Below are 27,737 nucleotides of genomic sequence, written 5' to 3'. Positions count from 1 at the left end.
CCTTTAAAAATTTGGAAACGAAAAGAAACGAGAACGTTACCAAATAAGCCCTCCGTGTCATTTCTACACTTTAAAAAGTATCTACAAGGTATTGAGCTTTTAATATTATATTCAATTATAGATCTCTGTGGTTAACTTTGTCAATTTAATACTTATATGACATGTTGATTATATTATTTAATAATTATGTGGGTGTGAGATAATTTTGAAAATTAATTCAAGACCATTTATGAAATCAAAAGACAAAATAAAAGTCAGAAACTTATATTACAACCTGATAATTCAGACACCAATAATTTTATAATTTTACACTTTCTTTATTTATAATATTGTAATTTAATTTTCTAATAAAAAAAACAATTTTAAGGAATCGTATTCAAACATTAATTCAAAACTATATCTATTTGTATATGAACGCAAACGTATATGAGTGCTAACTAGTTTACAAAATAAAAAATATATGAAATTACAAACAGATCATAACATTACTTTTTTATTTAAAATCACAATACTGAATATATTACCATATTTAAAAATCACAGAATTAAAATATATTATTTCGTTATGTGACTATTTTTTTTTTTTTTTTGTAATTTTGTAATAATATTATTAAATATCTTTTTATTTATTCATAGAAGGGTAAAATTAAATTTTATTTCGAATAGGACCCCAACTTTTGGATTCGGTGTCTACTAAATCTATGAATTTTTAAAATTGTCTAATGAATTGGGAATTTATTAAACACATAATTGAAAGTTATATATCTATTAAATATTTTTAAAAGTTCAAAGACTTATCCGATATAATGAAAAATTTTGAAACATGTTATGCCGTAGCAAAAAATTTAAGAATGATGATCAATGCAAATGTGTACGAGCTAGGTTCTCGTGGTAAAAATAATAGAATTTCTCGTTCGGTAACTTCAAATCGAGATCGATTCTCTTCGAGTTTACAACTTTGCAAAGACCATATATCGAGAATTAGTAATAGATTGGATTAATTAACTCAAAAAATCAAATCAAATCAAATGATTTAGCCTATGAAAGGGACATTGGAGGACCACTTTTTCACTTGTTTTGAATGTTGGGACATACTTTCCACATGAAACCATCACATTGGAATTCTCCATGATTACAAATGGTAACTTCATGAGTCCAAAATTAGGACAATTTTAATATGTTACTTGAATAAATAATCTAAATATAATTAATTTTTTTAAAACTTTTTTCCACTCATCGTGAATTAATTATATACTTTAGCATATTTTTATTAATTCAGTACTACATATTAGGTATATTGTTTTGCTAATAAGATGGATATACGGTGGCTGGCGAAATATTTTTATCGGAAGACATTCATGGAACGTTTTAGATATAATTAGTGACGAATATTTTCATTAGGAAATTTTAAAATTGTTGTAGCTAACGTGCAATTAATAGATAAGTTGATTCCATTAAAAATTTTGGTTGATAATGATGTTTGTTTACTTTTTCCGATGAGAATTATGTCTAATGAACGGTTCCAAAGTTATGTCTAATAAACTTTAATTAAAAAAATATATAAAAATAATAGTGAAACCAATGTAAGTAATGATGGAAATGTCGAAATCTCATATTACGAAAGTATATATAGATTAAGTGTCACCCTCAAATAAAAATATTGATTAAATGTCATGGAAGGGATATTTTTCAAAAAGAAAATTATTGAAATAAAAAATTTATAATAAATATTTTAATTAACAATGGAGAGACATTCACTCTTTTTAAATAAGCAAAGTTTAGTAATATTAATATTAGTGATTTTTTTATATTTTTTATATTTAGTAAAAAAAATTAATGAACCTTTTAAAATCGACTTTAAGTTATTTTAGGATTTAGGAAAAAAAAATATAAATTAACTATTATTTAATAAAAGTAAAATATTATTAAAACTAAAAAGAAGCTCACAGCTTGTATATGTTTTAATGGACATTCAAAACCATGAGAAAGAAAGAAAATCAACCGAGCTCTCGGCCATGGCTTCCTTCTTCACCTCCGAAACCCCTCATTTCTTCAAGATTATTCTCCACCAGAATCTGATCGAAGGAAAGCTGGTACGCGAATCGCCAACACACATCTCTAGTTAATTTTTTCTTCTTCAACACTTCAAATCATTAATTAACTTTTTTTTTTCTTTCGCATTAATTCAGGAACTTCCGAAGAAGTTCGTGATGAACAATGGCGGCTCTCTGTTACAAAGGACGGCCAGTTTAAGGCTTCCGAGCGGCGCAAAGTGGGAGGTGGAATTGAAGAAATCGGACGGCAAAGTCTGGTTCGGAAGAGGCTGGCCGGAATTCGTGGAGTTTTACTCTGTGAAATTGGGATATTTCGTGGTTTTCCGCTACGAAGGAAATTGCTGCTTCAACGTCGTCATATTCGACCTCAGCGCCACGGAAATGGATTATCCGGTTCCGCTGAAGCGGATTTTCAATCGGCGTAACAGAGGTTTCGATCGACGGCAGCCGCTTCTCGTCCCGAAAATCGAAGACGAAGAAGATGACGACGACGACGGCTCTGTTCGAATGTTGAACGGCGTTTCGCGGAAGAGAATGAGAGAGAGAGATCAAGAAGCACCTGTGTATTGTTCTCTGCGCAAGATGAAGAAGATGATGAGGCAGACCGTGAAGATCAAGCGGCGATTCACTACGCCTCAACGGTTCAACGATGATGGAGACGAAGAAGAAGAAGAAGATGAAGAAGAAGAAGAAGAAGATCTGGAGATGAACTACTCACGAAGACAGAACAATTACAGAGGTTCGTAGTTCGTACCTTCAATTTCCACAAAATTAATTTCAATTTCACCATTCCGTTCCAAAATCGGATGAATTCTTGTCGATTCAGCCTCAAATCACAGAAGCGGCGGACGATTCAGTCCAGAATCGATGCGACCAGAGCAACCTCCAAGGATTCCGCAGCCATTAACAGAGAATCAAGAGCGGCTTCTGAGGAGAGCGAGTGCGTTCAAATTCGCGACGCGGAATCCTTCATTCATGGTGACGATGAGGCCATCGTACATCCAAACAGGAAATTATCTGGTAAAATTAAAAACACTGCTTAAACTGCGATTATCTTCAAATACGTTCATATATTGTTCATCCCGATGATGATTACAGAGCTTGCCGAGAAGCTTCGCGGAGAGATACCTGAAGGAATCGGTGGATGTGAAGCTGGAGGCCGCCGACGGGAGGATTTGGAGCGTGTGGTGCGGCGTGCGGTGGGCGTTCACGCGGCGGCGGACGGAGCTGAAAGCCGGCTGGAAGAACTTCGCGGTGGAGAATGATTTGCAGGAAGGCGACATCTGTGTCTTCGAATTGATCAACAGATCAACCACCAAAGTTTTGTTCAGAGTTACCATTTTTCGCCGCCCGGATAATTAAATTAGATTAAATTATTTGCGTTTTTAGAAATGCTCAGAATTCGGTACTACAAATTTGGATGTTTATTGATTTTAAAATTTAGATGGAATTTATGGTTTAACAAAGAAAAAAAAAAGTGTTTGATTTCAATTTTAAAATATATCAGAATGATGGGTCGTTGCGTTGCGATTGTGAGTCTCTGGCGAAAGCGCAGAAAAAAACATCAACTTCATGCAGATTTCGATTGCTAATTGCTATGACCGTCAACGGGGGTAATTTTGTCATTTTCATCACATTCCCAGCTTCTCCATTTTTTTCATTTTTGAGAAAATACAGAGAAGGTAATCTCCAACCACATGCAATGGTGATTTTGTAACATGTTCGGACTCCTTTAATGTCATTTTGTCCCTAGAGCGAGCTCTAGATTCAATGGTGATTTAATAGAATCGTGAGTATGGATATTACTTCTGTTTGGGTGTTCATGAGTCGAGTTGTCTAATCGTCCTAATTTTACAGAGCAAACAGTCATTTTTAAGTTACGAACCCAATTCAAACCAACCTATAAAAATTAGGTTGGATTAGCTTGGTTTCCATTAATGTTTCAATCTAAACTTATATATCTTGAGGTTTTTGGTAGAGCTGTTATGTAACTTCCAAATATTTTAACTAAGGTTATGTTCAAAAAATGGCGACTACTCAGAAAAATTCTAAACAACTAACCTAATCTATACAATTTGGATTTAAAAGATAATGAACTAGAAGCGTGGGTGAATTTTTTAAGTTAATAATAAATTTACGAAAATTATGATTAAATATTATCCTAAATTAGGTTGGTTCATCTTGGTGGACCCAAGAATCGAACCAACCCAATGGAGTAGAAAAAAAAATGGTGTAAACTGAGGAAAGTAACTTCGTAAGTATTAGAAATTCCCTCAAAGTTGTTCTTCTACATCTTTAATTTCCACTCCCGTCAGCATAGATAGAAAAAGGTCCATAATTAAAGGAAAATAATTTGGCCCTAAAGAACAAGCAATAATATTACCAAACATTATCAAGGATAAAATAATAATTCACATTTTCAAATTAGTAATTCCTATATAAATAATAAAATTATAGTTAAATTACAAAATTTAACCTTATGATAACTTGACCCTGTATAATTTTTTATTCTTATAAAATGTTGTTACAAGTTATTACAATATTAAACGCATGAAATTTTTATAACTATAAGAATTAAGTTGAAGTTAAACTGAAATTATAAAAGCCAAATTAGAAGTTTCTAAAAATTACTCTAACGAAATTTGGTCCAAAACATAAGCATTTGGCATGCGGTGTTACAATTTTGGTTTTTGTTGATAGTTAACTTTTTTTTTAAAAAAAATTAGGTTTATAATTTAAAAAAAAAATGTGTTTGACGTTAATTTAAAAGATATCAAAATGATGGGTAGTTGTGACTCTCACGCAAAGCCCAAAACAAACATTCATGCAAATGAGAGTGAAAATTACATTTTCATGATCTAGCTATGACCGTCAACGGGATCAATTTTGTCATTTTCAATATGCCCATCATCATATTCACATCTACCATGAGAAAATACTCTTCTTTTATTTCATAAATAATATTTTGGTGATTATTAGTTAGTATCGCGATATTAAATTTTTCAACATTTTTATCTATTCGTAGGTTCGACATCGACATAAGTGGTAAATTGACATTTTCATAATATTACAAATAATTCAACAAAATATGAAAAGTATCAAGGAAATCTAATTAATATAGACACAATATTAATATCCAATTATTTTTAAATTATTTAGAAATCATAAAATACTATTTTGTTAATTTAAATCGTGTTTACTAATTTTTTTAATTTATTTTATAACTTTTCCAGAAATATCTATCGACGCCGATATTTTATGGATATTTTCGTTGACATTTTCATGAAATTAAGACCTCGACGTTTGCATTAATATTGATATTTAAAACCTTAAAATAAAAGAGGAGATTTTTTTTTTCTTTTTCTAAAAAAAGAAAGAGGAAAATACTTAAAAGCGAAACAATCTATTTATACGGATTCTTAAAAAATGGGGAAAAAATAGACCATCATAATATATGACAAATGTAATCTCTTGGATGCCCTTGGGGCAAGATCAAATCAAGAATAGCCAAGGACTAGAAAGCACAGTTAGTCTAGTGCCATGTCCAAAATATCAAGACTGCTTATTCTCCTAAAGCAATAAAGAGACAAGACCTCTTATATCGGAAAATTAAGAAAGTCAAGTGTTAATTTAGGCCCGACCACCTTCCCCTACCCCGCCCAAGGAACTTCCCATGTATCTATTTGAATGTAATAAACTTATATTGTTTGGCCTCTGAATATTTGAGAGAAATAAAAAAAATAGAAAACTTTTTAAAAATGAATGAAGTCTAAATTTTTCAATGGTGGTTAGAATAGATACACACGTCTCACCTGGATTTAAATATTTTCTTAAAAGATAAATAACCGTCAAATTTCTTCAACATGTCTCAAAGTCGATTTTCGGCCAAAATCGACAGGAGGTCAGACCAAACTGATGTACTGATTTAAGAAAAAAATTAAAACAGGTATTCAAATCGAACTCTTTAGAACTCAACTAATCAGCCTAGATTAGAAACTGATAGAATTTCGATTTCATAGGTTAAATGTTGAATCAGCTCTGATTGGCTACTGTTGTAATTTTATTTTATTTTTTTCTGTTTAAATTTCAGCTTAATTACACCCCTAAATCCAATACTATAACAAACAGCGGTTATAAACTTAATTCTGAAAAATTATGTGAATTTTTTTGGTTTAAAAAACACATTTGTTCATAAATTTTTAATTCAAAAAATCATTTACTAGCACGTTTAGTTTTTAGGAGAGTTTCTTACCCAGGTAGATAATGATTTCTAGGTAATGACTTAGTCTTTATAGTTTCAAATTTATATTGATTCAATAATTGTGGTAAAAAAAAATTTAGGGGAATTTGTTACCCATGTAATAAAATTGTTAAATCACTTCAGGACCCAATGTATAATACTTTTCAATTATAGGGACTAAAATATTGAAAGATAATTTTTTTTGAATAAGATGTTAATTTTATTCTAACTGACAAAATTATAAAAATTTTAATAATTTTTAAACTACCAATACTAAAATGTTGTATACTACAATTTAGGTAAAAATTCTTGCAAATTTGAAAGTAATAATCAAATGGTTAGTTACTAAAGTTTAGAAACTAAATTGTTATGGTTGAAAGTACAGTTATAAATAAGGTTAGAAATATCCTACAAATAATTAAATTTTCATAATCTATCGGCTTAAGTTTTGATATTTGTTTATGCAAGAATTTGCACAACGTCAATCTAGTTCGACCTCGATCTTTGTTCCGACCTGAATCGCCGAAGGAATATATGCACAAGAGGGCAAAATCTTCGACGCTCAAGTCAGTAAACAGTTCGGACTCAATATTAAGTTCGAGGAGAAATTTGATACCTAATGGTGAAATGAGATCCTCTATTTAAAAGTTTAGGTCCCGACAGACGGTTACCTCGGTCAAATTAGCGGTCGGACGTGTCGGGTTCGAGCAGATCGAACTCGGACACTTTCCTGGAAATGACAGGTTAACCCCTTAATAAGAAATGGCAAGTCTTCCATTCTCGGAAGGTTCCAAGATGGAGCTCCACAAGTTCATTCCTTCGAATCTTCTGTCAGTGACGAATCTCTGTCCTCCACATGGCAATAGGATTTCTCATCCCCAAACATCGGCCCCCTCTCGCACTTCATACCCGCAAGTCTTTAAAGGTTCTAAATTTTCTAAATCTCAATTCACATCTTACCTCGAAACTCGTAAATTCTAAAGTTTTGAATTTTCCAAGTCTTAATTCACATCTCACCTCAAACTCGTAAGTTCTGAAGGTTCGAATTTTCTAAGTCTTAATTCACATCTCACCTCGAACTCGTAAGTTCTGAAAGTTCCAATTTTTTAAGTCTTAATTCACATCTCACCTCGAACTCGTAAGTTCTAAAGGTTCGAATTTTCTGTCTTAATTCACATCTCACCTCGAACCCGTAAGTTCTAAAGGTTCCAATCTTCTAAGTCTTAATGCATATTTGGCCCCCATTTAATTTCACATTGAACTCACGCCCTTAGGAGACATGAAATTAAATAACACAGAGTCCAATACTGGTACTATTCCTTGAAAATTTTATAAGTCCAAATCATTTTCGGACCCTTTCGACATTTCAAGGGTAATATCTCTTCAAATGCTCTATGTTCCACGGGTGCAAGAGTAACTTTCCTTCGAGATCGGCAAGCATATACGTCCCAGGTCGGACTATACCCTTAACTTCGAATGGCCCCTCCCAACTTGGCTCCAACGCCTCAACATGCTTCTGCACTCTGCGAAGGACTAAGTGTCCGACTTGGAAACTCCAAGGTCGGACTCTCGAGTTGTAGTGCCTTGCCATTCAATTTTAGTACTCCGCCAAACGCAGTTGGCTCTTTTCGTTGAGGAGGTCGAGGTTGAGGAGAAGCTCTTCCTCGTTCCTAACATGCTCGTAGTAGTTTATCCTCTCAGTTGGCATCCCTATTTCTAAAGGCACTACAACCTCGAAACCAAAGGCCATGGCGAAGGGGGTTTCGCCAGTGGACTCCCGAGGCGTAGTTCGGTAGGAGCAGAGCACTTCAGGTAGCTCCTCGGCCCACCGTCCTTTCCTTGTGTCCAGTCGTAGCTTAAGGCCATGCTTAATGATTTTGTTGACCGTCTCTACTTGCCCGTTGACTTTAGGGTGAGCTAAGGACGAGCAGAGGTGACTAATCCCGAGCTTGCGGCAAAAGTCTTTGAACTTGGCATTGTCAAACTACTTGCCATTGTCCGTCACAATAGCGTTGGGTATGTCGAAGCGGCAAACCACGTTTGTCCAAATGAAGGTCGTGACTCTGGCCTCCGTGATTGTCGAGAGTGCTTCGGCCTCGACCCATTTGATAAAGTAATCCACGGCTACAATAGCATACTTAGTATGCCCCTTGCCCAATGGAAAATGTCCAATCAGGTCAACTCCCCATTGTGTAAAGGGTCATGGAGCTGAGATCGGAGTCAACAGCTCGGGAGGTTGATGGATAGAGTTCGCAAACCGATGATAGTTGTCACACGCTTTCACAAACTCTTTTGCGTCTTGATCAATCGTAGGCCAGTAGTAACCCTGACGAACGACCTTGGCTGATAAGGACCTGGCCTCCGAGAGGGCGCCAAATGTTTATGCAAGAATTTGCACAACGTCAATTTAGCTCGAACTCGGTCCTTGCTTCGACCCAAATCGCCAAACAAAGACCTGCACAAGAGGGCAAAATCTCCGACACTCAAGTCAGTAAACAGTTCGGACTCAATATTAAGTTCGAGGAGAAATTTGATACCTGATGGTGAAATGAGGCCCTCTATTTATAGGTTTAGGTCCCAACAGGGGTTTCGACAGGCAGTTACCTCGGTCGGATTAGAGGTCGGACACGTCGGGTTCGAGCATATCGAACTCGGACACTTTACTGGAAATGACAAGTTAACCCCTTAATAAGAAATGACAAGTCTTCCGTTCTTGCAAGGTTCCGAGATGGAGCTCCACAAGTTCGTTCCTTCGAATCTTCTGTCAACGGCGAATCTTCGTCCTCCACGTGGCAATAGAATTTTTCATCCCCAAACAATATTAATTACCAATAAATCAAAACTTAAGCTAAAATATTTGAGAATAGAGTCATACCTTTTGATTTAAGCATTTTTTTCCTTTACTTTTTTAATAAAAAAATTATTTTAATTATCTATTTGGTAACATTTTCTTTTAAATAATCTTTTTTTTTTTATGAAAACTTCTTTTAAATACTCTTAATAATGAGTTCGTTTTGTTGCCCTACGTTGAAAAGAGAATATTCTACTAATAAGAAGTTTTACTTTTTTTTTTCTATATGACTTTTTGTTTATTGTTTTTTTTTCGAGATTAACCCTCTCATATCACTAACAAAGTTATACTAAACACAATCTAAATTAGTAATCAAACAAACTCATTAAGAGGCCATGAGTTTGAATCTCCCCACCTCTATTTTATTTTTCAAAAGTCATCGAATTCATCTATAAAGAGTACGTTCGAAGAGCATTATACTAAACAAAACAACTTTCTTATATATACAACGGCAACTTAGAAAAGAAAACACAAATTCATCGAGAAGTAACACAATTTATCATACACTAATAACATGTGATTTGTTTCATAAGATCTCCAAAAACCACTGTGAAAAATGTGTAACAGAACTAATTAAGTATTTTATAGGCACAATTCTAGATTTTCTCATAGAAAAGCAACATAGCCCTGGCTCCAAGAACTTGTTGTTGAGAAACAAGACGAACTTCAGAATCTGATACATAAAACCACTGATCATGATCATGATCTTGATCTTTAGAGACAGTGGGAAAATTCCAATCCAAATCTTGAGCTCTTCTTTTTCCTTTTTTCCTTTTTAGTTTTTGAGAAGAATAATCTTGAACTCTTCTGTAAACAGTGTAATGGCCACCCCCTACTATCCCAAAATGCTCCACCACTGAAACAAGTCTATACAAACAAGATTCTGTAGCTGCTATATTCTCCTGTATTGTAATTGAGTACACATGTTAGAAGTATAGATAAAAGATTAAACTTCTTGTATCTCATAAGCTTAAATTTTTGGGTTCGATGTACTAGTTTAACACGGTATCAAAATAAGAAGTTTTAAGTTTTATGTTCATGATAACCCCATTTAATATTGAGCTTAAGCTCTTAATTTGATGGTGATTTAATAGATCACATGAGAGTGTTGTGGATACTACGCCCACTAGTGGTATTATTCATGGGTCGAGTTGTCCGATCATTCTAGTTATATATTCCTATAATACAAATAATCCTTGTTAATTTACGATTCCAACCCAACCTAATCGATAAAGTTTGGGTTGGGTTGGTTTGGTTCTCTCAAGTTTCAATTGAAACTCACATCTTATTGGTATTAGGTAGAGTTAGATAAGCTTCAAATATGTCTTTCAATGAAATGTTCGAAAATGTTGACTGTCCGAAAATTCTAAACAAAGAACCCAATATATACAATTTGGGTTTGGGATTAAAATTAATTTGAGATATAAATATAAATGAGTTAAAACAATCATTGAAATTTCAAATCAATTATAAATTTGTAAAAATTCTCCTACTATAAGTTGGGTTGGTTCAACTTGGTGGATCCAAAAATCGAACCAACACAACTAAGTTAGATAAAAATGTACCCACAAATTAGTTTCAATTCAACCCAAACTAGTTTAGTTTGGATTGGGTTGTTCGGATTTTTTAAGTCGTTAGTTTCTTTGAGCATCCCTAACTCTCATATTCAAAAATAATGTGGCAATTGAGTTGTGGGCGCAGGTCCTTATCAATAAGTATAGAGGTCGCTGGGATGTGGATTGGAACTTAATAGGTAAACAGGGAGATTCATGGTTTTGGAAAGATTTAACAAAGACTTGGAATGAAATTAATCAGTGGGTGGGTTGGGGTATAGGAAATGGCTGTCAAGCCAAATTTTGGCAGGATCGATGGGTGTATGGGAAGAGTCTTACTAAAGATTTGGGGGTTACCGGAATTACAGATGATGAGTAGCATCGTCCAATCCGAGATTTTGTGCTAGAGGCTGGAAACTGGAATTGGTCAACCTTTGAAGGCAGGATTAATCCCTCTGCTTTGTTGTCAATAGCAAGTATCAAACCTCCTGATGTTACTGCTAATACACCTGATTTTCCAATTTGGATTGGGTCCAAAAATGGGGAATATTCAGTTTCATCTACTTACTCAAATCTTATGTCTTGTAATTCGAGCTTTTCAAATGCTAAAATATGGAAAGCCATCTGGAATTCGCAAGGGCCTAATAGAGTTAGATTTTTTCTTTGGTTAGTAGCACATGAACGACTGTTAACTAATAAAGAAAGATTCAAAAGACACCTTGGAATGCATGATGATTGTTACCTCTGTCCACAAATTTCTGAATCTATTATTCATGTTCTACGAGATTGTAGTTATGCTAGGAAGTTATGGATATCTTTAATTCCTAATAGCCTATTTGCTAATTTCTTTAATTGTGAGGTTCAACAGTGGTTGGAGCTTAATTTGCTAAATCCTCCTTCAACTTATTGGCCTTTGATATTTGCAGTTGGTTGCTGGCAATTATGGAATTGGAGGAACAAAGCTATATTTCAGGCGGATTTCAAGAAACCGAATGACCCATCTATAACAGTAAGACGAATTACTGACAGTTTCATCCATTCATGGAACTTAGTGGCCTCTTTGTCAAGAAAACCAATCCGAAGCTGGGTCAATATCACATGGACTCCCCCTCCAATTAATTGTTGGAAATTGAATACAGATGGATCTTCACAAGGTAATCCGGGTATGGCAGGGGCAGGAGGGATCATAAGGAATTCAGAGGGCAATTGGATTAAAGGCTTTCAGCAAAATATTGGAAGCACAACGGCTCTGGTAGCAGAGTTATGGGGAATCTTAACGGGTTTAGAGTTGGCTTGGGAGCTAGGGTGCCGCTCTTTGGAAATAGAATCAGATTCTATTGTAGCTTGCAATATGATTCTGAACCACTCTCGGCCTAATACCATAATCCAACCATTGTTGAGGAAGATCACACAACTGATGGATCAGGATTGGAATGTTTCGATTAAGCATATCTATAGAGAGGCCAATTACTGTGCGGACTGGTTAGAGCCTGTCGACGCACTCTTGGGGTCCATATTTGTGAAAATCCTCCTAGAGGGTTATATCCATTGCTGATGACAGATTTATCTGGGGCCACCATGTCCCGTTTAGCTATTGTGTAGTTTTCTTTCTGGGCAATTGCCCCTTCGTCTTCCGAAAAAAAAATAATGTGGCAACATTAAATATAATTATTTAAAAAAAACATCTTGCGAAGTAAATAGAGGAGACAGGTACGTGCTCTCGTAATTCTAGAAATTTTCCTAAAATGGCACCATATGGAAGTAACATAAAAGTACTTTTGAAAAAAGTCAAAAGCACTCCAAGTTTTTGAAAAACGACTTATAAATTTAGTACTTTTGATCTAGTGCTCGATCACACGTGACAAACCAAACAACAAAATTGATTTTTTTTTATTTAACTTGAGAAAAAGACTTCTACAAAATTACTTATAACTAAAATGCTTCTAGTAAAAAGCACATTACAATTCACAAATTTTGGACCATACCTGGATTTGTTTTACTTTTGATGCAGAATGTTGGCCGCCAAGTTGTTGTTCTAAATCTCTAATTTCCACTCCCCTCATCATAAATGGAGACATGTCCATAATCAAAGGGAAAGGAATATGGCCCTAAAGAACAAGCAATAATATTGACAAGCACATTTTTAAGAATTCTCATAAGGTAAAATAATAATTCACATAATTAAATTATTAATTCTCATATAAAATAATAAATTTATAGTTAAATTACAAAATTAATCCTTATGATTTAGAGACGATATCAATTTAGTCCATCTGATTTACATTAGGATTCAACTTAGACGTCCTATAATTTAAAAAGTTTCCATTACTAATATTGGGTACGAGTCATTACCATATTGAACACTGCATTTTTTATTACCATAAAAATAAAGTTGAAAATAAATCCAAATTATAAGAAACAAATTTAAAATCTTTAAAATTACTCCAAATGGTAATTTAAACTACAATTATTACCTCAACTTTGACCAAGTCACCAAACACATTCACTGAAACACGATTTAGATGAATGCATAGAATCTACAAGGTGAAATATGAGTATGATTAGTGATTGGTAAAAAAGAAACTACATAAAATAACATAGAAAATTAAAATATCATCAACCATCACTTTGTTTTTGAACAATTACACAACTTTAATTAAAAAAAAAAAGTTCTATGTACTTTAAGGTCGGATATTCAAGTCAACGGTTAATGAGCATGATGTATCCTTCTAGTACTTTAAAAAATTCGAAACTTTCAATTTTGTGTTTAATAATTCGTTACATTAACTTTATTAATTTAATGTTTACGTGACATGTCAAGTATTTAAGAATTATGCCTCAAATCATCTGGTCACATCATTCAAGTATTAAATGAAGTAACAATAGGTACACAAAATTGAAAACTTTACGGCCATTACCCCTGAAAGTTAGGAAAAATTATTAGAAACTTGTTGAATAGATATAACTCTGAAAGTTCAGTAACGATACCTTCGGGCAACGAGCAATGGTGAGTTGTGTTAGAGTGCACGAAGGCTTATTCCACCATAGAAGTTTAGGAAAATGAAGAAACTTTGCAAGGAAAATATCATGCCATTGCCAACGCTGCCACCATAGAGGTTTATAGACGTAACTTTGAAAGTTCAATAACGATACCTTAGGGCAACGAGCAATGGTGAGTTGTATTAGAGTGCAAGAAGGCTTATTCCACCATAGAAATTTAGCAAAATGAAGAAGCTTTGCAAGGAAAATATCATGCCATTGCCAACGCTGCCACCATAGAGGTTTATAGACGTAACTTTGAAAGTTCAATAACGATACCTTAGGGCAACGAGCAATGGTGAGTTGTATTAGAGTGCAAGAAGGCTTATTCCACCATAGAAATTTAGCAAAATGAAGAAGCTTTGCAAGGGAAATAGAATAATGCCATTGCCAAAGCTTCCACCATTGAAGGAAAATAGAATGCCATTGCCAAAGCTTCCACCATTGAAGGAAAATATCAAGCCATTGCCAAAGCTTCCACCATAGAAGGGAAATATCAGGCCATTGCCAACGCCAATTATAGCCGCAATGATAATTCTCGATCTGTTCGACATCAAAAAATTAAAACTGAAATTTCAAAATGATTGAGATGAAAAACACTTGCATTTATTTTTTATCACGTATAATTTTAAGCAAGTAAGGTAAAATGTTTTGTTTATATCTAATATATTGAGAGGGAACATTTCTTTATTTTTTTTTTTTTGGGAAATCAAAACGGAGAAATGCAAAACATTGATATAGAGATTTTTCTAAAAAAAAATTATTATATGGTAAAAAGGGTAATTTATTTTGTAATTGCATCAACCTTGGATCTTCACAGTTCATAGGGCAAATATTTATATTCCTCTATTTAATTTGTTCCGCAATGATGTAAGATATTTAAGTATATGTCCACTATATAAAATATAACCATGTCTATAGACTATACAGATTGCAAATGAAGGAGATGAGAATGACAATGCTCACAATTGATTGAGATGGAGGGAGACTTCATTAATCCAAATGATGATAAATTTATGGAAAGAAAATTGCCAACATATAAAGAATATTATAAAAATTATTAATTTTTGACATGTTAATAGTAAAATTAAGTGCAACATAAACCATCATCAAATATGATAATTGTTGCAGTTTCATCACAAACTTTCAAGGGTAAGAATTAAACCCTCAAATTTTTATAAGTGAGAAAATTGCAGCCCAATACTGCTGACTTCATTTCTTCGTCGACAAAACATCTTTTGGCTCCAACGCTTGAGAGCAAATATAGAAGACATGTTTGTATTGTCCATAGCCACCATTAATTTCATTCGCCCTTATGTTTACTGATAAAAAGGTTGGTGCTTCTTCCAAACAAATTATTAGATTAGTACGACAATTCTAGATGGAGGGGTAAAAGGATTTAATAAAGATTTAATAAATTTTTTCTCACAAAATTGGCCCATCAAATAAAAGTGTTTTTTACCACACAAATAATTTTATTACAAATTAACCAATAAATTATAAAGGCAAACACCGTTAATTATTTCTACCAACAAAAATCAATCGATAAAAATAGGTTTCAATTTATACTCCCAATAAATTTTATGCAATTTATGATAACGAAAATTAATGGTAAAAATTAAAGAATAAAGTGGTAGAGAAAATGACATCGGAAACTTGGTTCGCAAAACCACTCTCAAAGTTCTTTTTTGGTATTTGATTGTAGAACTAAACTCTTTCCACGATTTAGAGTCCAATTGATATTTTTTTTTTTTAGCAATAGCGATCTCAATTTTTCACCATTCAAATCAAACCGTTACAACGCTCATTTTATGAGTTATATTGCAACTATTTAGAAGTTTATTATAAATTTAGGGAAAAAAAATCTCTTTGGATAAACAAAAAGAGAGCAACAAAATTTGTAATATAAATTCTTACGAATTAAAAGCCATCAACTGGCTATACAAAATAAATCGTTGCATGCTAAAAAATTGAGAAATATTATGAGAAATGATTGTTCAATTTTTTTTTCTCAAATATTTTTCGAAACTTTTCCGAGCTTAAAATAGAGGGGGGAACTCACAAACCATGCGTCAGATGCCACGTTGTAGTATTTGATTGGAGGAGGAATGTGAAAATAATAAAAAAATATTCTCTCGAGTTAACTGGTCAAAGAGGAAGTTGAATGGACATGTGGCGTGTTGTTATTCGTGAAAAAATAAGAATATTTGAAATTATCAATAAAATAATAATTTCAAAATCCATCCCTCAAGTAGACTTGTCTTTATCAAAATAACTTCCCTTTCATGATCGATGGTAATTAAAAAATTTATTTTATGAAAGTTTAAATTACTTTAAATTGATTTTTAAGGTATAATAATTATTTTAGAAAATTAATTATACTAAAATTTATTTTTTCAAAATCACTTATTCTATCATGACTCCCCCACACACCCTTTCCTCAAAATTTACGTAGGTTTCTTTTAGTTTTGGACTTGATTGCATTTTTGTATTTTTATTTTATAATTAGAATATACTTTAAATTAATAAAAAGTACTTAAGTTGTTTATATATTACAAATTGATAAATTATTGTTTATATATATATATATATATATATATATATATATGCAATTCTTTTTAAAGGTTAAAAAATGATATCTAAATTATATTAATCAATCATTAACTATTATGACATAAATGTTATAAAAAATACTTTAAAAAAATTAACTATTATGATATAAATATCTTATTAAAAATTAAATTAATATATATATATATATATATATATATATATGTGTGTGTATATAATTGTAGATATTTTATCATTTACTCCATCTCAAAATCTTTTTAATTATTAGTGGTATATATATTTTTTTATTGTTTTAGTTTCCTTAAAATATAACTAAATTGCCGCGGGAATGAGTCGAAGCTAGAAAAATATAAAATTGAAAAGAATGAAATAGTTATAAAAATTTTTACACTCTCAAACTTTCATATTCTGTAATTAAATATAATTATATTTATATTATTATAATGGAAGCAAAATATTTTACCTTCTAACTTTTCACATTCAATTTATTTAATTTTTATGAATTGCATTATCTCATATCACGTTTTTTTTTTTATGAAATTTTAACTACGGTTACGTTTTATTATTTTTAATGTATTAATTAATTCTAAATATTGTAAGTAGTTTCATTATTTTACTTTGAGAAAGTTATTTTACCTAATTTGAAACCATTATTTTTAACTACTTTAATTAATAAAGATTTTTCAAGTTAAGTTTTTGTTCTATATTATATTGAACTTTTCAGGGAGATAAAATTATTTATACCTTTAATTTAATACTATAATTAATTATAAAATAAATTTTATTTAAATTATATTGTTAGGAAATAAAATGACAAAATTTTGATATTTTCCAAGATTCCGCACAAGTTATTAGTGACTTTGTTTTCGATAGAAATAATATGGGCTTATAATTGATCACTACATTACTATTCTTTAAACAAAAATTTTTAAGTCAATATGAGTTTAACTGAACGGTAACTGGTACATCTCTAACCAAGAAATTATGAATTCGAATTTTTTACCCTACTTATTGTACTCAAGAAAAAAGTATAAATAAAAAAACACTCTAATTTTAAATAAAAAATAGGAGTAACAAAAATCCAAGATCCTAATTATACCCTCATCAATAAAGAAAGAATTAGCCCTTTAATCCCTATACTTTCAGTGAATAACAATTTAGACCCTGTAGTTTCAAATTTGTGACAATGAATTTGGTTTTCGACCCTGTATTTTCACATTTGTAACAATTGGTTTTCAAACTGTAGTATAACAATTTAGTCCTAATAGTTTTAAGTTTGTAACGATTGAGTCCCTATTGTGAAAGAAATGGTTAAATTTCTTATACATTTAGATGGATAAATCGATGAAAGACTAAATGTGTTTATAAATTAAAATACGAAATCGTTATAAGATAAAAATCGATACTTAATTTTGACAAAAATTTTTTTTGATAGAAACTAAATCGTTAAAAGTACCATAACTAAAAAGTTTAGTTATAAATTAAAGTTCAAAGACTAAATAGTTAAAAGTACAGAGGGAAATGTGCTTTTTAACTTGTAAATTTTGCGGCGTAAGAACAACTTTTTGGGTCCAACCTTTTAGATTCCATACCTTCATTATTATTGGTAATTAATTATTAATAAAATATTAATAAAATATTAATAAATTAATAGATAATTCATAATATACATATATGTTCTTTATCAGAATTGAACATTTAAATCCACGCCCTAGAATTATCAATACATTAATTAGTTGACTGACACGCGTTAGATTTATTAATATGTTAAGCAGTTGAAAATTGATGTAAAAAATGTATCTTTTTAGGAAAGTACTGATCTTTTAAGAAATGTCTCCAATTCTTATGGACAAATGTGAATCACATGCAGATATCTTCTCGCCCCTCGTTTCTTTTTCCTCCATTGTCGGAGGACGCAAAAACAAAAATCCAGGAATCAACGATTTAGTGAGTCTTCTCTTTCTTCACATCTTTAATTCTTCTTTCCCTTTTTAATTTAGAAATGGAAGCTATGTAAATTATTGATTTTCCCCGTGAGCCTGTTTGGATCACGAGAAAAAGTGGGATAATTTCGGGAAAAACTTTACTATCCCGCTCGACTGTTTAGATTTTTGCAAAATTAATCATATGGGTCTTCAGATTTTGCGAAGTGAATCAGCTGTTTTGTTTCAATTTGTATAAGTCCAAGTTTTGGGTTACTTATTTAGTACCAAAGTTTGTAACAGGGAGCTCTTTGCCTGGGATGTAGCAAATGGGGACTCCAAGAGAATGTTGCCGTTACTTCCTCTACTTCATCTTTTTTCTTCCTGTTTTTTCGTTTCTTTTTACTCTCGGATTTGCTAAAGGTACCTCTCTTTCCTTAGCTTCTTCCATGATGATTTAACTTTCTGGCACAGATTGTTACTGATTTTGAAAAATTATCTGCAGCTGCTGTATTCAGTCCCTTTGTATTTCTGGTGATTGCTTTTGGGGATACTGGTATTGTCATTGGCTTATGGCCCGTTCATCTAATCTGGAGTATCATCTGTATTATAAGGTTATTTTTCCTTGTTTGTTTGTGGGATGTTTAATGGTTGTAGTTTTAACTTACAATATTGGAAAAGAAAATTGATTTTGTGTTATCCAAATTGGAAGCAGAACAAATATGTTTGGCCCATTCATGAAATGCCTTCTGATTTTAATTCTACCGATACCCATAGCAGTATGGACAGTGATTGGTGTTGTTGGAAGTGTGATTATGGGTATTGGTTATGGCTTCGTGTGGCCTGTCATGGAAACGCTTAGAGCTATCAGCCGAGAAGGCATTCCAATTCATATGAGATTGATTCGGTGCTTCACGGTGAATGTTTTGTCATCGATTTTAATTGTAGTTTTGAGTGTTTCGATTCAAGGTTGCTTAATCTAAAGAAGTTATTGGCTTAATAGGATGGAACGTGGAGCAACGTATGGGGAGCGTGCACCATTGTGCGTGATTTTGCAGATTTTTCCTTCCATTCCTACTTCTCCATCATGGATGGGATGGTTGAGTGGCAGGGAGAGGAGCAGATTGACATCAAGTATAGTTCCGTGCAAACACAACCTTTTATGCCTATAACTATTGCTTATATTGCTTCAATATGTATTCGAGCTGATTCTTGCTTTATTTCAATGATCTTCTCAATTGTTGGATTACACCAATCATTCTGCATCTGTATCTGAATTGTTCTTTTTTTCTTTGGGGGTTTTAAGTATAGAATTGAATATATTGTATAGCAGGTGTTGATGCGTGAATCTGGAACAACGTGAGCCTTGTTGACGTCATATTCTCAGCCAAAGAGGTTACTTGCACGGAGAACTTGCACCAGCAGGGTATTGCGTCCAACACACTTCGATACTTAAGTTAGCATTTAAATCTAGGTGATGTTAAGCTGCTCTAGAATTGTGTTGCGTACCTGTTCCTGAATGGGGATTCTGCTATTTATAGAGAATTTAGAGGGCGTGATTTGCCGGCCCCATTGTCCTGCTATTTCCTGATCAAGCCGAGGTGAGGCGTAGGTTGTCTCGTAATCCCGAGCCGAGGTGTTTGATCAGGACTCCGAGGTCCTAGATGGTGGTGTCCACATGGTTGAGCATAACTGAGGTATGTGGGCTTAGCGTTAACCATGTGGTAGGGTGCTTTACTCACCCTTAACATTGCCCATTGTGTCAAGGTCGGTAAAAACTTTAGTGTCACTCTGGAGAGTGCAGTTCGAGGGAGGTCTCGTATGTTGCCGCCAAGTGAGCTAGGGCGTCAACATTCGCATTCTGTGGTTTTGCGATCTACTTGACTTTGCATTTATTGAATGCCTTGAGGTTCCTCATCTTAGCTAGGTAGACTGTCATTCTATCATCCTTGGCTTAGTATTCATTAGTGACTTGGTTGACGATCAGCTGAGAATCGCTGAAGACGATCAGGCATATGACCCTTTCTCCTTTTGCCATCATTAGAACATTGGCCTTCAACTTTTATCTCCATCGTCGTTCGTTGCCAACACTATCCGTCGTCCATTGTTGTCCACCACCATTCGTCGCTGTCAGCGACATGCCACAGTTCGTCGATGTTTTTATCTCACCATCAACTGCTACACCACTGCACACCTCATTGGAAGGCCAAGACAGCTAGGGTATTCTATTATACTTGGTTTGCAAGGCTAGCTTTTCTATTGGGGTGATTTTTTTTTTTAAATGGAGAGTTTATAGTTAACCACACCTTGAAGACAAGGTGTGTTTTAGGGGCGTGCAATGATAGGAATGCTATTAGGATAGAATTGAGAATATTGTTAGGGTATTAAGGGTAAATTAATAATTAGCTAGAAACGTTTTTAGGAGATTTGTTATAAATAGAGTGAGGGGAAAGGATAAGAGTAGACATCGATTTAGTGTAGTTTAGACTTGAGTAAGAATACTTAAGAGAAGGGAGGATCCAAGTACCTCGAATTACTTGTGATTGTTCTATATGTTACATTTCAATATATTTCTATTTGTTTAGGTTCTATCAGAATACCCACCCTTTCGATTGGGGTGGGGTGCAAACAGGCCCGATTGGTAATAAATACCTTGAGCATTGCAAGTTGAGGCTCCATCTCTAATAGGGGAGTCGAGGTTGACCCAACCTTCCCTTTCAAGCTCACCTTCAATCGTTGCCTTTTCATTCCTAGGGTATTGATCGATGGGGTGTTACTTTTGGCAGTTGCCCCTTTCCTGCAAGTGTTCCCCCCACCCCAAAACTGTCAAGGAAGGCCTGCCAACTCTCGATTTTCCACTGGGGTATCTTCTGATCTAGGGTAGAACACTTTTGGTAATACTTTCTTCCCACCTACGATGCAAATTATTGATGCATGATTCTGGCACAGGTGAGCCTTGATGACTCAGTCAAGGAGGTTACCTGCACGAAGAACTTGCACCGGTGGAGTACTGTGCCCAATGAATGCTGAAGTTGTCATTCAGATTGAGGTGATGTTGAGTTGAGCTAGGATTACTCTGTGTTACCTGTTCCCAATAGGGGTTCTGCTATTTATAGGAAATTTGGAGGGCTTGATTTGTAGGCCCCACTATCCTGCTATCTCCTCAAGCCAAGGTGGGGTGTGGCTTGTCCCATAATCCTGAGCCGAGGTGTTTGGTTATGATCCCTTGATCTCGGATGGTGGTGTCCATGTGGCTGAGCATAACCAGGGTATGTGGGCTAGATGTCAGCCACGTGGCTTCCCGAGGGTGCTTTATTCATCCAACAACAGGTAGATTTTCTCTGATGATTAAAGTTGAAACTCGATAGCCAACCATTATTCCTTTAAGCTTCTGGAAACATATTTTATGAATGTGGAAGTTATAATTGACAACTTTATCGTTTCTAAACTCAGATTGATTTCTCCTGTGATTGATAAATATAACATCAGATTTCTCAAATGATGTTTAAGCAATTTGTTGACTTTGTTTCATATTCTTCAATAGACAACTTGGCATATTTTAATCAATTAAGGAAGGATACATTTGTTTCATATTCTTCAATAGAACAACTTGGCATATTTGAATCAATGCCAATGTTGTTTCTGCAGGTTTCTAATTACAGCTTTCCTAATATATGAAATTCATGATTTTCCTTGGTTATTTTATCACAAATATAAGTATATATGTTCTTTTTCTTTTTCCCTTTTTGTATTTTACAGGGTTCACGAGCTAGCTAGTTGCATTTTGGTCGCACTTGTCGGGATTATGGTTGATTTTCCTATTATCACTCTGATCGTTCTGTACAAAGCTCCAATTATGCTGTTCAAGGGGTGGCACCGGCTAATACAAGACCTCATAGGAAGGGAGGGCCCTTTTCTAGAGACAGTTTGTGTTCCTTTCGCTGGATTGTGGATATTACTATGGCCTGTTGCTGTTATAATGGCAACTTTTGCTGGTATAGCCTCCAGCATTGGCTTAGGTCTTTATGGTGTCGTTGTTACATATCAGGTATGTGTTTTTGGTCATAAAACTTTGAGAATTTGTAACGGGTAGCTAAAATATTTGTCCTTTTTTAATTTGCAAATACAACAACAACTTTTGGGTTTGGCAAATATGGCAAAATATTTGAAATTTGATTTTTCGGTTTTTTAGTTATTTCGATTTTATTTTACCCTTCTAGATTTTTAGATATGTCAATGGTATATCAAATCTAGTATATAAATGATATATCGAATATATCATTGTTATATCAATACCCATAATCAATTATATTAATGATATATAAAATCAGGTATATCAGATACGATACATGTATCTGGTAATCACTGTTTGGGCTCCGTGTTCGGGTTTCATGTTTATGAAGGATATATTAGACTTTGGCTATATTCTACATGGATTGGGCCTCCAGATTTTGCTGTTTTTGCAAAATTAGAAAGTGGTTGCTACTTTTACAAATTTGCACTAAATTCTTTGCTACTTTTATGAATGATAAAATCCTGTTTATTTCAAGTTTCTTCTAAAGCCTTTCACCCTATGTTATCAGGAAAGTTCCCTGAAGAGAGGATTGCTTTATGTCATTGCATCTATTTCTTTGTTTGACGAGTACACCAACGATTTATTGTACTTGCGAGAAGGCTCGTGTTTCCCCCGGTACGTAACTTTACTGATTACAGTTCTTAGTTAATTGCTAAACTATTCAGCACCCTTCATTCACTTGGGTTTGCAGACCTAAATATAGCGAGAAGATGGATTATTCAAGTTCATCGCTGGTCCCTGTTAAAGGACTACACGAACATCTCGAACGTATTCGTACAAGTGAACCGTTGATGACTACAGCTGAGCAGAAGAGTGCGGTGAAGGCGGTAGTGGTAAGATAAAGTATTTGATTTGGTTTAGTTAATGTTAGAACTTGAAGTAGCCTAGGAGAGTTTTGTTTTGTTTTTTTTAGGTTTAGATACCACTTTGATCTTTGAATTTGACTTTGGTTCATTTTAGTTACTGAGACTTTCAAAACGTCCATTTTGTCCTTTATACTTTCAATTTTTGTTTATTTTAGCCCCTGTACGTTCGAAACATTAGTTTTGGTGCCTGTACTTTAAAAAAGTGACCATTTTTGTCATTTCATTTCATTTTTTTCTTATTTTATCAAAATTTTAGCATAAAACTTCATTCACTAAATTTCTTAAATGTAGCCAGAAATTTGTATTAAATGGTTTTAATTGTGTATAAAATTTGTGTTAAAATTTTGCAAATAAGAACAAAAATGGTAATTTTTTAAAAGTACAGGAACCAAAATGGATGTTTCGAAAGTACGAAAACTAAAATAAACAAAAGTTGAAAGTACAGGATCAAAATGAACATTTTAAAACTACAGTGATCACGATGAACTAAAACCGAAAATAGAAACACCAAAATAGTATTTAAACCTTTTATATGTGTGTACAACAAGAGGCCTATCAGTTCTCACACTTTTTCAATTGCATTTTTCCTTGATTGTTTCCTGATGTTGATGGAGGTAGATTGCCCTTTAAATTTCTATGGGATTACTTCAATGCTTGTGGCTAACTCATTCATTAAAAATATATTGATGCACTTTGGCTACTTCATTTATGAACAGATTTGGGATAGCTTTTTCAAGGCATGTGAAGAAATTGGGAAAGAGCTGATTAGAGATGAAGCCATTGGGGTTGCAGATCTCGAAGCTTGGCGTCAGGCAAGAAACAAGATAATTCATGTTGGAATTTCTTCTCATGCATTTCTTCAATGCTTTCTTCGTTCGATCAAGAGCGGTTCTGCTGGTTTCCTCATGAGTAAGAATTTTTGTAGTTTCTTTAGTACCACGGAGCATTTTCTGTTTTACTTTATAAATACATCACAATAGCAGTAGTGCAAGGGTTATAAGTAGGGGTGTTCAATATTCCGAGGACTCGAAAAGCTCAGTCAACCTAACCCAACCCACACGGTTAACGGTTTGAGTTGGGTTATAAACTAGTTTGGGTTGGGTTGATTTTAGATAAGTGAAAACTATCTGAGTTAAGTTGGTTAAAGGGTTCCCCTAAAGTAAATTTGAGTTGAATTGACCAAACTTGAACTTATTAGTAATTTTAAAAACCATTTCTTTTACTTGCACAAAATTATAGATAGAATATTTTGTTATACAAAGTGACCCGAATAACCCGAACAAATGCAACCCAAATATTTTATGGTTACTTGGATTGAGTTCATTATTAAATAAGGATCGTTTGGGTTGAATAAATTTAGCATCCGAACAATTTTTTTGGGTCTAAAAAATATTTCAACCCAATCCCATCCAACTTTGTAAGTCAACATTATTATGTGGAAAAAATCCAAATATACTCAAAGATTAGAGATGGAATTGTTCCCGTGTCTTTGTTTTTTCTCTCGGGGTGCTTTCTATTTGCCCTAGCTGTAAGCGATGGAAGCGCCACTACTTGTGTGCTGGACATTTTCCACTAATTAGATGACGCCTTTCAGTCTAAGTGAACGAATGGACCACATAAGTTACCTAGACAAGGAACCCCAATTAGCAACTTTATGCTGTTATTTGTTTCTTTTATTCACTTGTTTTGATTTGACATCAGGTGATAAAATTGTGATAACCAGTGTTAATAGGCCAGAAGGACGGATTTTCGACTGGCTCTACGAGCCATTGTCCATCATGAAAGAGCAAATCAGGTGCCTAAATTTGCAGGAAAGTGAGGAGTTGTACTTGTACAAGTTCTGCTTATACAGTGGTGACACGGCAAGAATCGAGTCGTGGGAGAATGGTGGCATACCTCCTCCCGACGAAATACGAAGGGCGCAATTAGAGGGTATAGGTAGAAGGTATTACCACTCTTCATTACTCTTCATGTTGTGATGTAGGACTTGTTTGATGATATTTTTGTTTGGGAAAGTTATAGTTATTTACTTAACTTTTTTCTCTGTTTTCTACGTTACATCCAAAATTGTTTTAGAAATTATAGCCCATTTCTTAGCCCTTTTGTTTGTTTGTTTTTTTTTTTTCTGAAAATTTCGCTTCTAAATACTAATCACTTCTATTTATATATTTTTTTGTTTTGTTGTTTGCTTTTTAAGAATGGGCTCAAAATGTAAGCCAAATTTTGAAAACTAAAAAAGTAGGTACCGTTTGATAACTAGTTCGATTTTGTTTTTTTTTTTGTTTTAAAAATTAGGTTTGATTTCTACCATTTTTTGGTATGTTTTTCACATTAAACACACGAGTTTTTAGTCAAATTTCAAAAACAAAAACAAGTTTTTAAAAATTACTTTTTTTAGTGTTCAAAATTTAGCTTAGATTTTGAAGATATTTTTGAAAGTAGATACCAAAATAAAAAAAACATGAGTGGAAAGTAATGTATATAGTTTTCAAAAACTTTTTATTGTTTTTTGAAATTTAGCCTAATAACTCAAATGTATCTTGAGATTGATGAAAAAATATTCAAAAAAATTGTAAGAAAACAAATATATTTAAAGAAAAACAGAAAATTAAAAACTAAATTGGCCTTAATAGTATTTTTTTTTTTTGGAGAAAGCTATTTTTAGGTCAATGCAGAGCTCATGATAGGGTTTTCTAGACAAGATGGAGAGAGGGATAGGAGATGAGAAGCTTTCCTCTCTTTGAAAAACCTGTCTTTTGTTATTAAATTTGGCTAAGATTTCAAAAGTTCATTTTTATAAGTTTAATTCATAAACAGAAAATCAAAAACAAAACTGTTCGATCATGGCTTGCGAATCAAGCTTCCTCTTTCCATGTATTCTGGTGCTTTCTTCTTATCAATTCTCTCTACTTTAGAATAAACAAATTATCATATGGTTCTTAGGTTGCAAGGCTTTTGTTTGACATTGTCTCGGCTTCCTACTTCGAGACGTCGATTCTTTGAAGTTTTAGGAGTCCTCGAACAAGAAGCAAAGGGCGCTAGTCATGTCGGGAATAGATACGATGTAGAAGCAGCCACATAGGGATTTATTTCCATTTGTACCATTATTGTAACATTGTATTGTATCGGCCACTCTAAATTGATCATTATAACAGGTAAAATGCCATTTTTGAGCTTATTATTCTGATACCTATCCATTTAGTTCTTCATTTACTTTCTCTTTTTCCATATTTGATAGTAATGTAACAATAAACATTCTGGTTTTCTTAGTACAAAGGTCCTTTTTGTCAACTATTTGATTGATGTTTATGATTCATCTATGAAATTCTCTATTACTGAACAGAGCTAGTCACCATAGATAGCACAATAAATCTATGGAGTTTAAGCATGAACAAGAAGATAAAAAAACGCGTAAGTTGGTATGTAATAGAAAAATGTAGATAAATTTTGCAAACGGTTGGACTATAGTAAAATGTTTGAACAAATCCCGTAGCTACTTGCAATAAAATAAAATATGTTGACATAAGGAAGAACATATTGGCTAGTTATACCGTTAGCAATTGTTTGAATTTTAAGATGTTTTTTGAAAAAGTATATATATTTTTATCTTATAAATTGAGGTAATTCTAGAAGTTCCTTTTTTTATTATTATTATTAATTTATGCGGCAAATGTGGTTATTGTGGTTGGTTAAGGATCGTGGTGACTATTATCAAGAACTTTTGAAACAACAATTGAATTTTGAAAAAAATCCAAACATAGGAATAACTCTTTTCATAGGGATAACTCTTCTAATTTAATTGTACAACGAGAAAGAAAAAAAAAAGAAATGTATTGCAACTAAAAAATAGTTGTTGGTTCGTAAATAAAGAACATTTGATTGTCAGTCCCACATATGACTCTTCATCCACTAGAATAGAACAACGATTCACAAGTTTGATGGCTTTGTGGCACTTGAAGCAAGCAACATACCCACCCCCTTCTAGTGTTCTCGTCTTGATCCCATACAATTGGTATTAAAGTCATGTAACCGAACTTTTTTAAATAAAAGATATTTATTATTTTTACATAAAGAATAATAATTTTATTTTTTGTAAAAAAAAAATAATCATATTTAGATTTATTTTATTTTTCATTTAAAGTTATATATATATATTGATAATTTTACCTTCTAAATCATATTTTGAGTGAATTTCAAATCCATCCATAAAAAAAAAGTGAGGTAATGAAAAATATATAGTTAAGAATAAGAAAAAAAATACTTTTCATTTAAAGTTATAATTTAGATTTTATTTATGGTAAATTTACATTCTAAACTATCTTTCCTTATGTAAATTTCAAATCAATACATAAAAATAAAAATATGAAATAATGACAAATACATAATATTATAGTTTGAAATTTGTTACAAATTTTGTATCCACTTTATTACAATATATATTAAATTCAATTAAATTGGGCATGCATTTAAGAATTTAGAATAATGTTAGAAACATTTATTTGATTGAATTTTATTATGTAAAAATTGTAGAAAGTAAGAGCGTACTAGCTATTCAGGTGGCCAAACC

General features: G+C 33.0%; 2 protein-coding genes across 6 annotated transcripts; both read left to right on the top strand.

The window, feature by feature from the left end:
* The first annotated feature begins 1,978 nt into the window (after positions 1-1,978).
* Positions 1,979-3,690, top strand: LOC111024767 (B3 domain-containing transcription factor VRN1-like). The gene is made up of 4 exons (XM_022302543.2): positions 1,979-2,092; positions 2,189-2,792; positions 2,880-3,073; positions 3,152-3,690. Exons 1-4 carry the CDS (start codon positions 2,015-2,017, stop codon positions 3,413-3,415), a joined length of 1,140 nt encoding a protein of 379 aa, XP_022158235.1. The 5' UTR covers positions 1,979-2,014; the 3' UTR covers positions 3,416-3,690.
* A 14,425-nt stretch (positions 3,691-18,115) lies between these two features.
* LOC111024761 (putative membrane protein At3g27390) lies at positions 18,116-26,348 on the top strand. 5 transcript variants are annotated; one of them, XM_022302534.2, is made up of 11 exons: positions 18,116-18,254; positions 18,533-18,652; positions 18,735-18,843; positions 18,945-19,146; positions 19,233-19,363; positions 21,989-22,277; positions 22,813-22,919; positions 22,996-23,137; positions 23,887-24,079; positions 24,872-25,115; positions 26,114-26,348. In XM_022302534.2, exons 2-11 carry the CDS (start codon positions 18,559-18,561, stop codon positions 26,250-26,252), a joined length of 1,650 nt encoding a protein of 549 aa, XP_022158226.1. In that variant the 5' UTR covers positions 18,116-18,254; positions 18,533-18,558; the 3' UTR covers positions 26,253-26,348. The 5 variants fall into 5 exon arrangements, with proteins under 5 accessions (XP_022158226.1, XP_022158227.1, XP_022158229.1 ...); XM_022302535.2 differs by having other exon boundaries at positions 18,523-18,652; XM_022302537.2 differs by lacking the exon at positions 26,114-26,348 and having other exon boundaries at positions 24,894-25,094.
* Positions 26,349-27,737: the final 1,389 nt, after the last annotated feature.

Source organism: Momordica charantia (assembly GCF_013281855.1).
Source record: "Momordica charantia cultivar OHB3-1 chromosome 2 unlocalized genomic scaffold, Mcharantia_2.0 BLBB01000002.1, whole genome shotgun sequence".
In the NCBI taxonomy this organism is placed as follows: Eukaryota; Viridiplantae; Streptophyta; class Magnoliopsida; order Cucurbitales; family Cucurbitaceae; genus Momordica; species Momordica charantia.
This window is presented reverse-complemented; position numbering and strand designations above follow the sequence as displayed.

Bases quoted from the DNA above. Each gene is read 5' to 3' on its own strand.
- LOC111024767 (XM_022302543.2), top strand. From the start codon at position 2,015: ATGGCTTCCTTCTTCACCTCCGAAACCCCTCATTTCTTCAAGATTATT. The intron at 2,793-2,879 runs GTTCGTAGTTCG...TTGTCGATTCAG, and splicing joins AAGACAGAACAATTACAGAG to CCTCAAATCACAGAAGCGGC. The intron at 3,074-3,151 runs GTAAAATTAAAA...TGATGATTACAG, and splicing joins TCCAAACAGGAAATTATCTG to AGCTTGCCGAGAAGCTTCGC.
- LOC111024761 (XM_022302534.2), top strand. From the start codon at position 18,559: ATGGGGACTCCAAGAGAATGTTGCCGTTACTTCCTCTACTTCATCTTT. The intron at 18,844-18,944 runs GTTATTTTTCCT...AATTGGAAGCAG, and splicing joins AGTATCATCTGTATTATAAG to AACAAATATGTTTGGCCCAT. The intron at 22,920-22,995 runs GTACGTAACTTT...TTGGGTTTGCAG, and splicing joins GAAGGCTCGTGTTTCCCCCG to ACCTAAATATAGCGAGAAGA.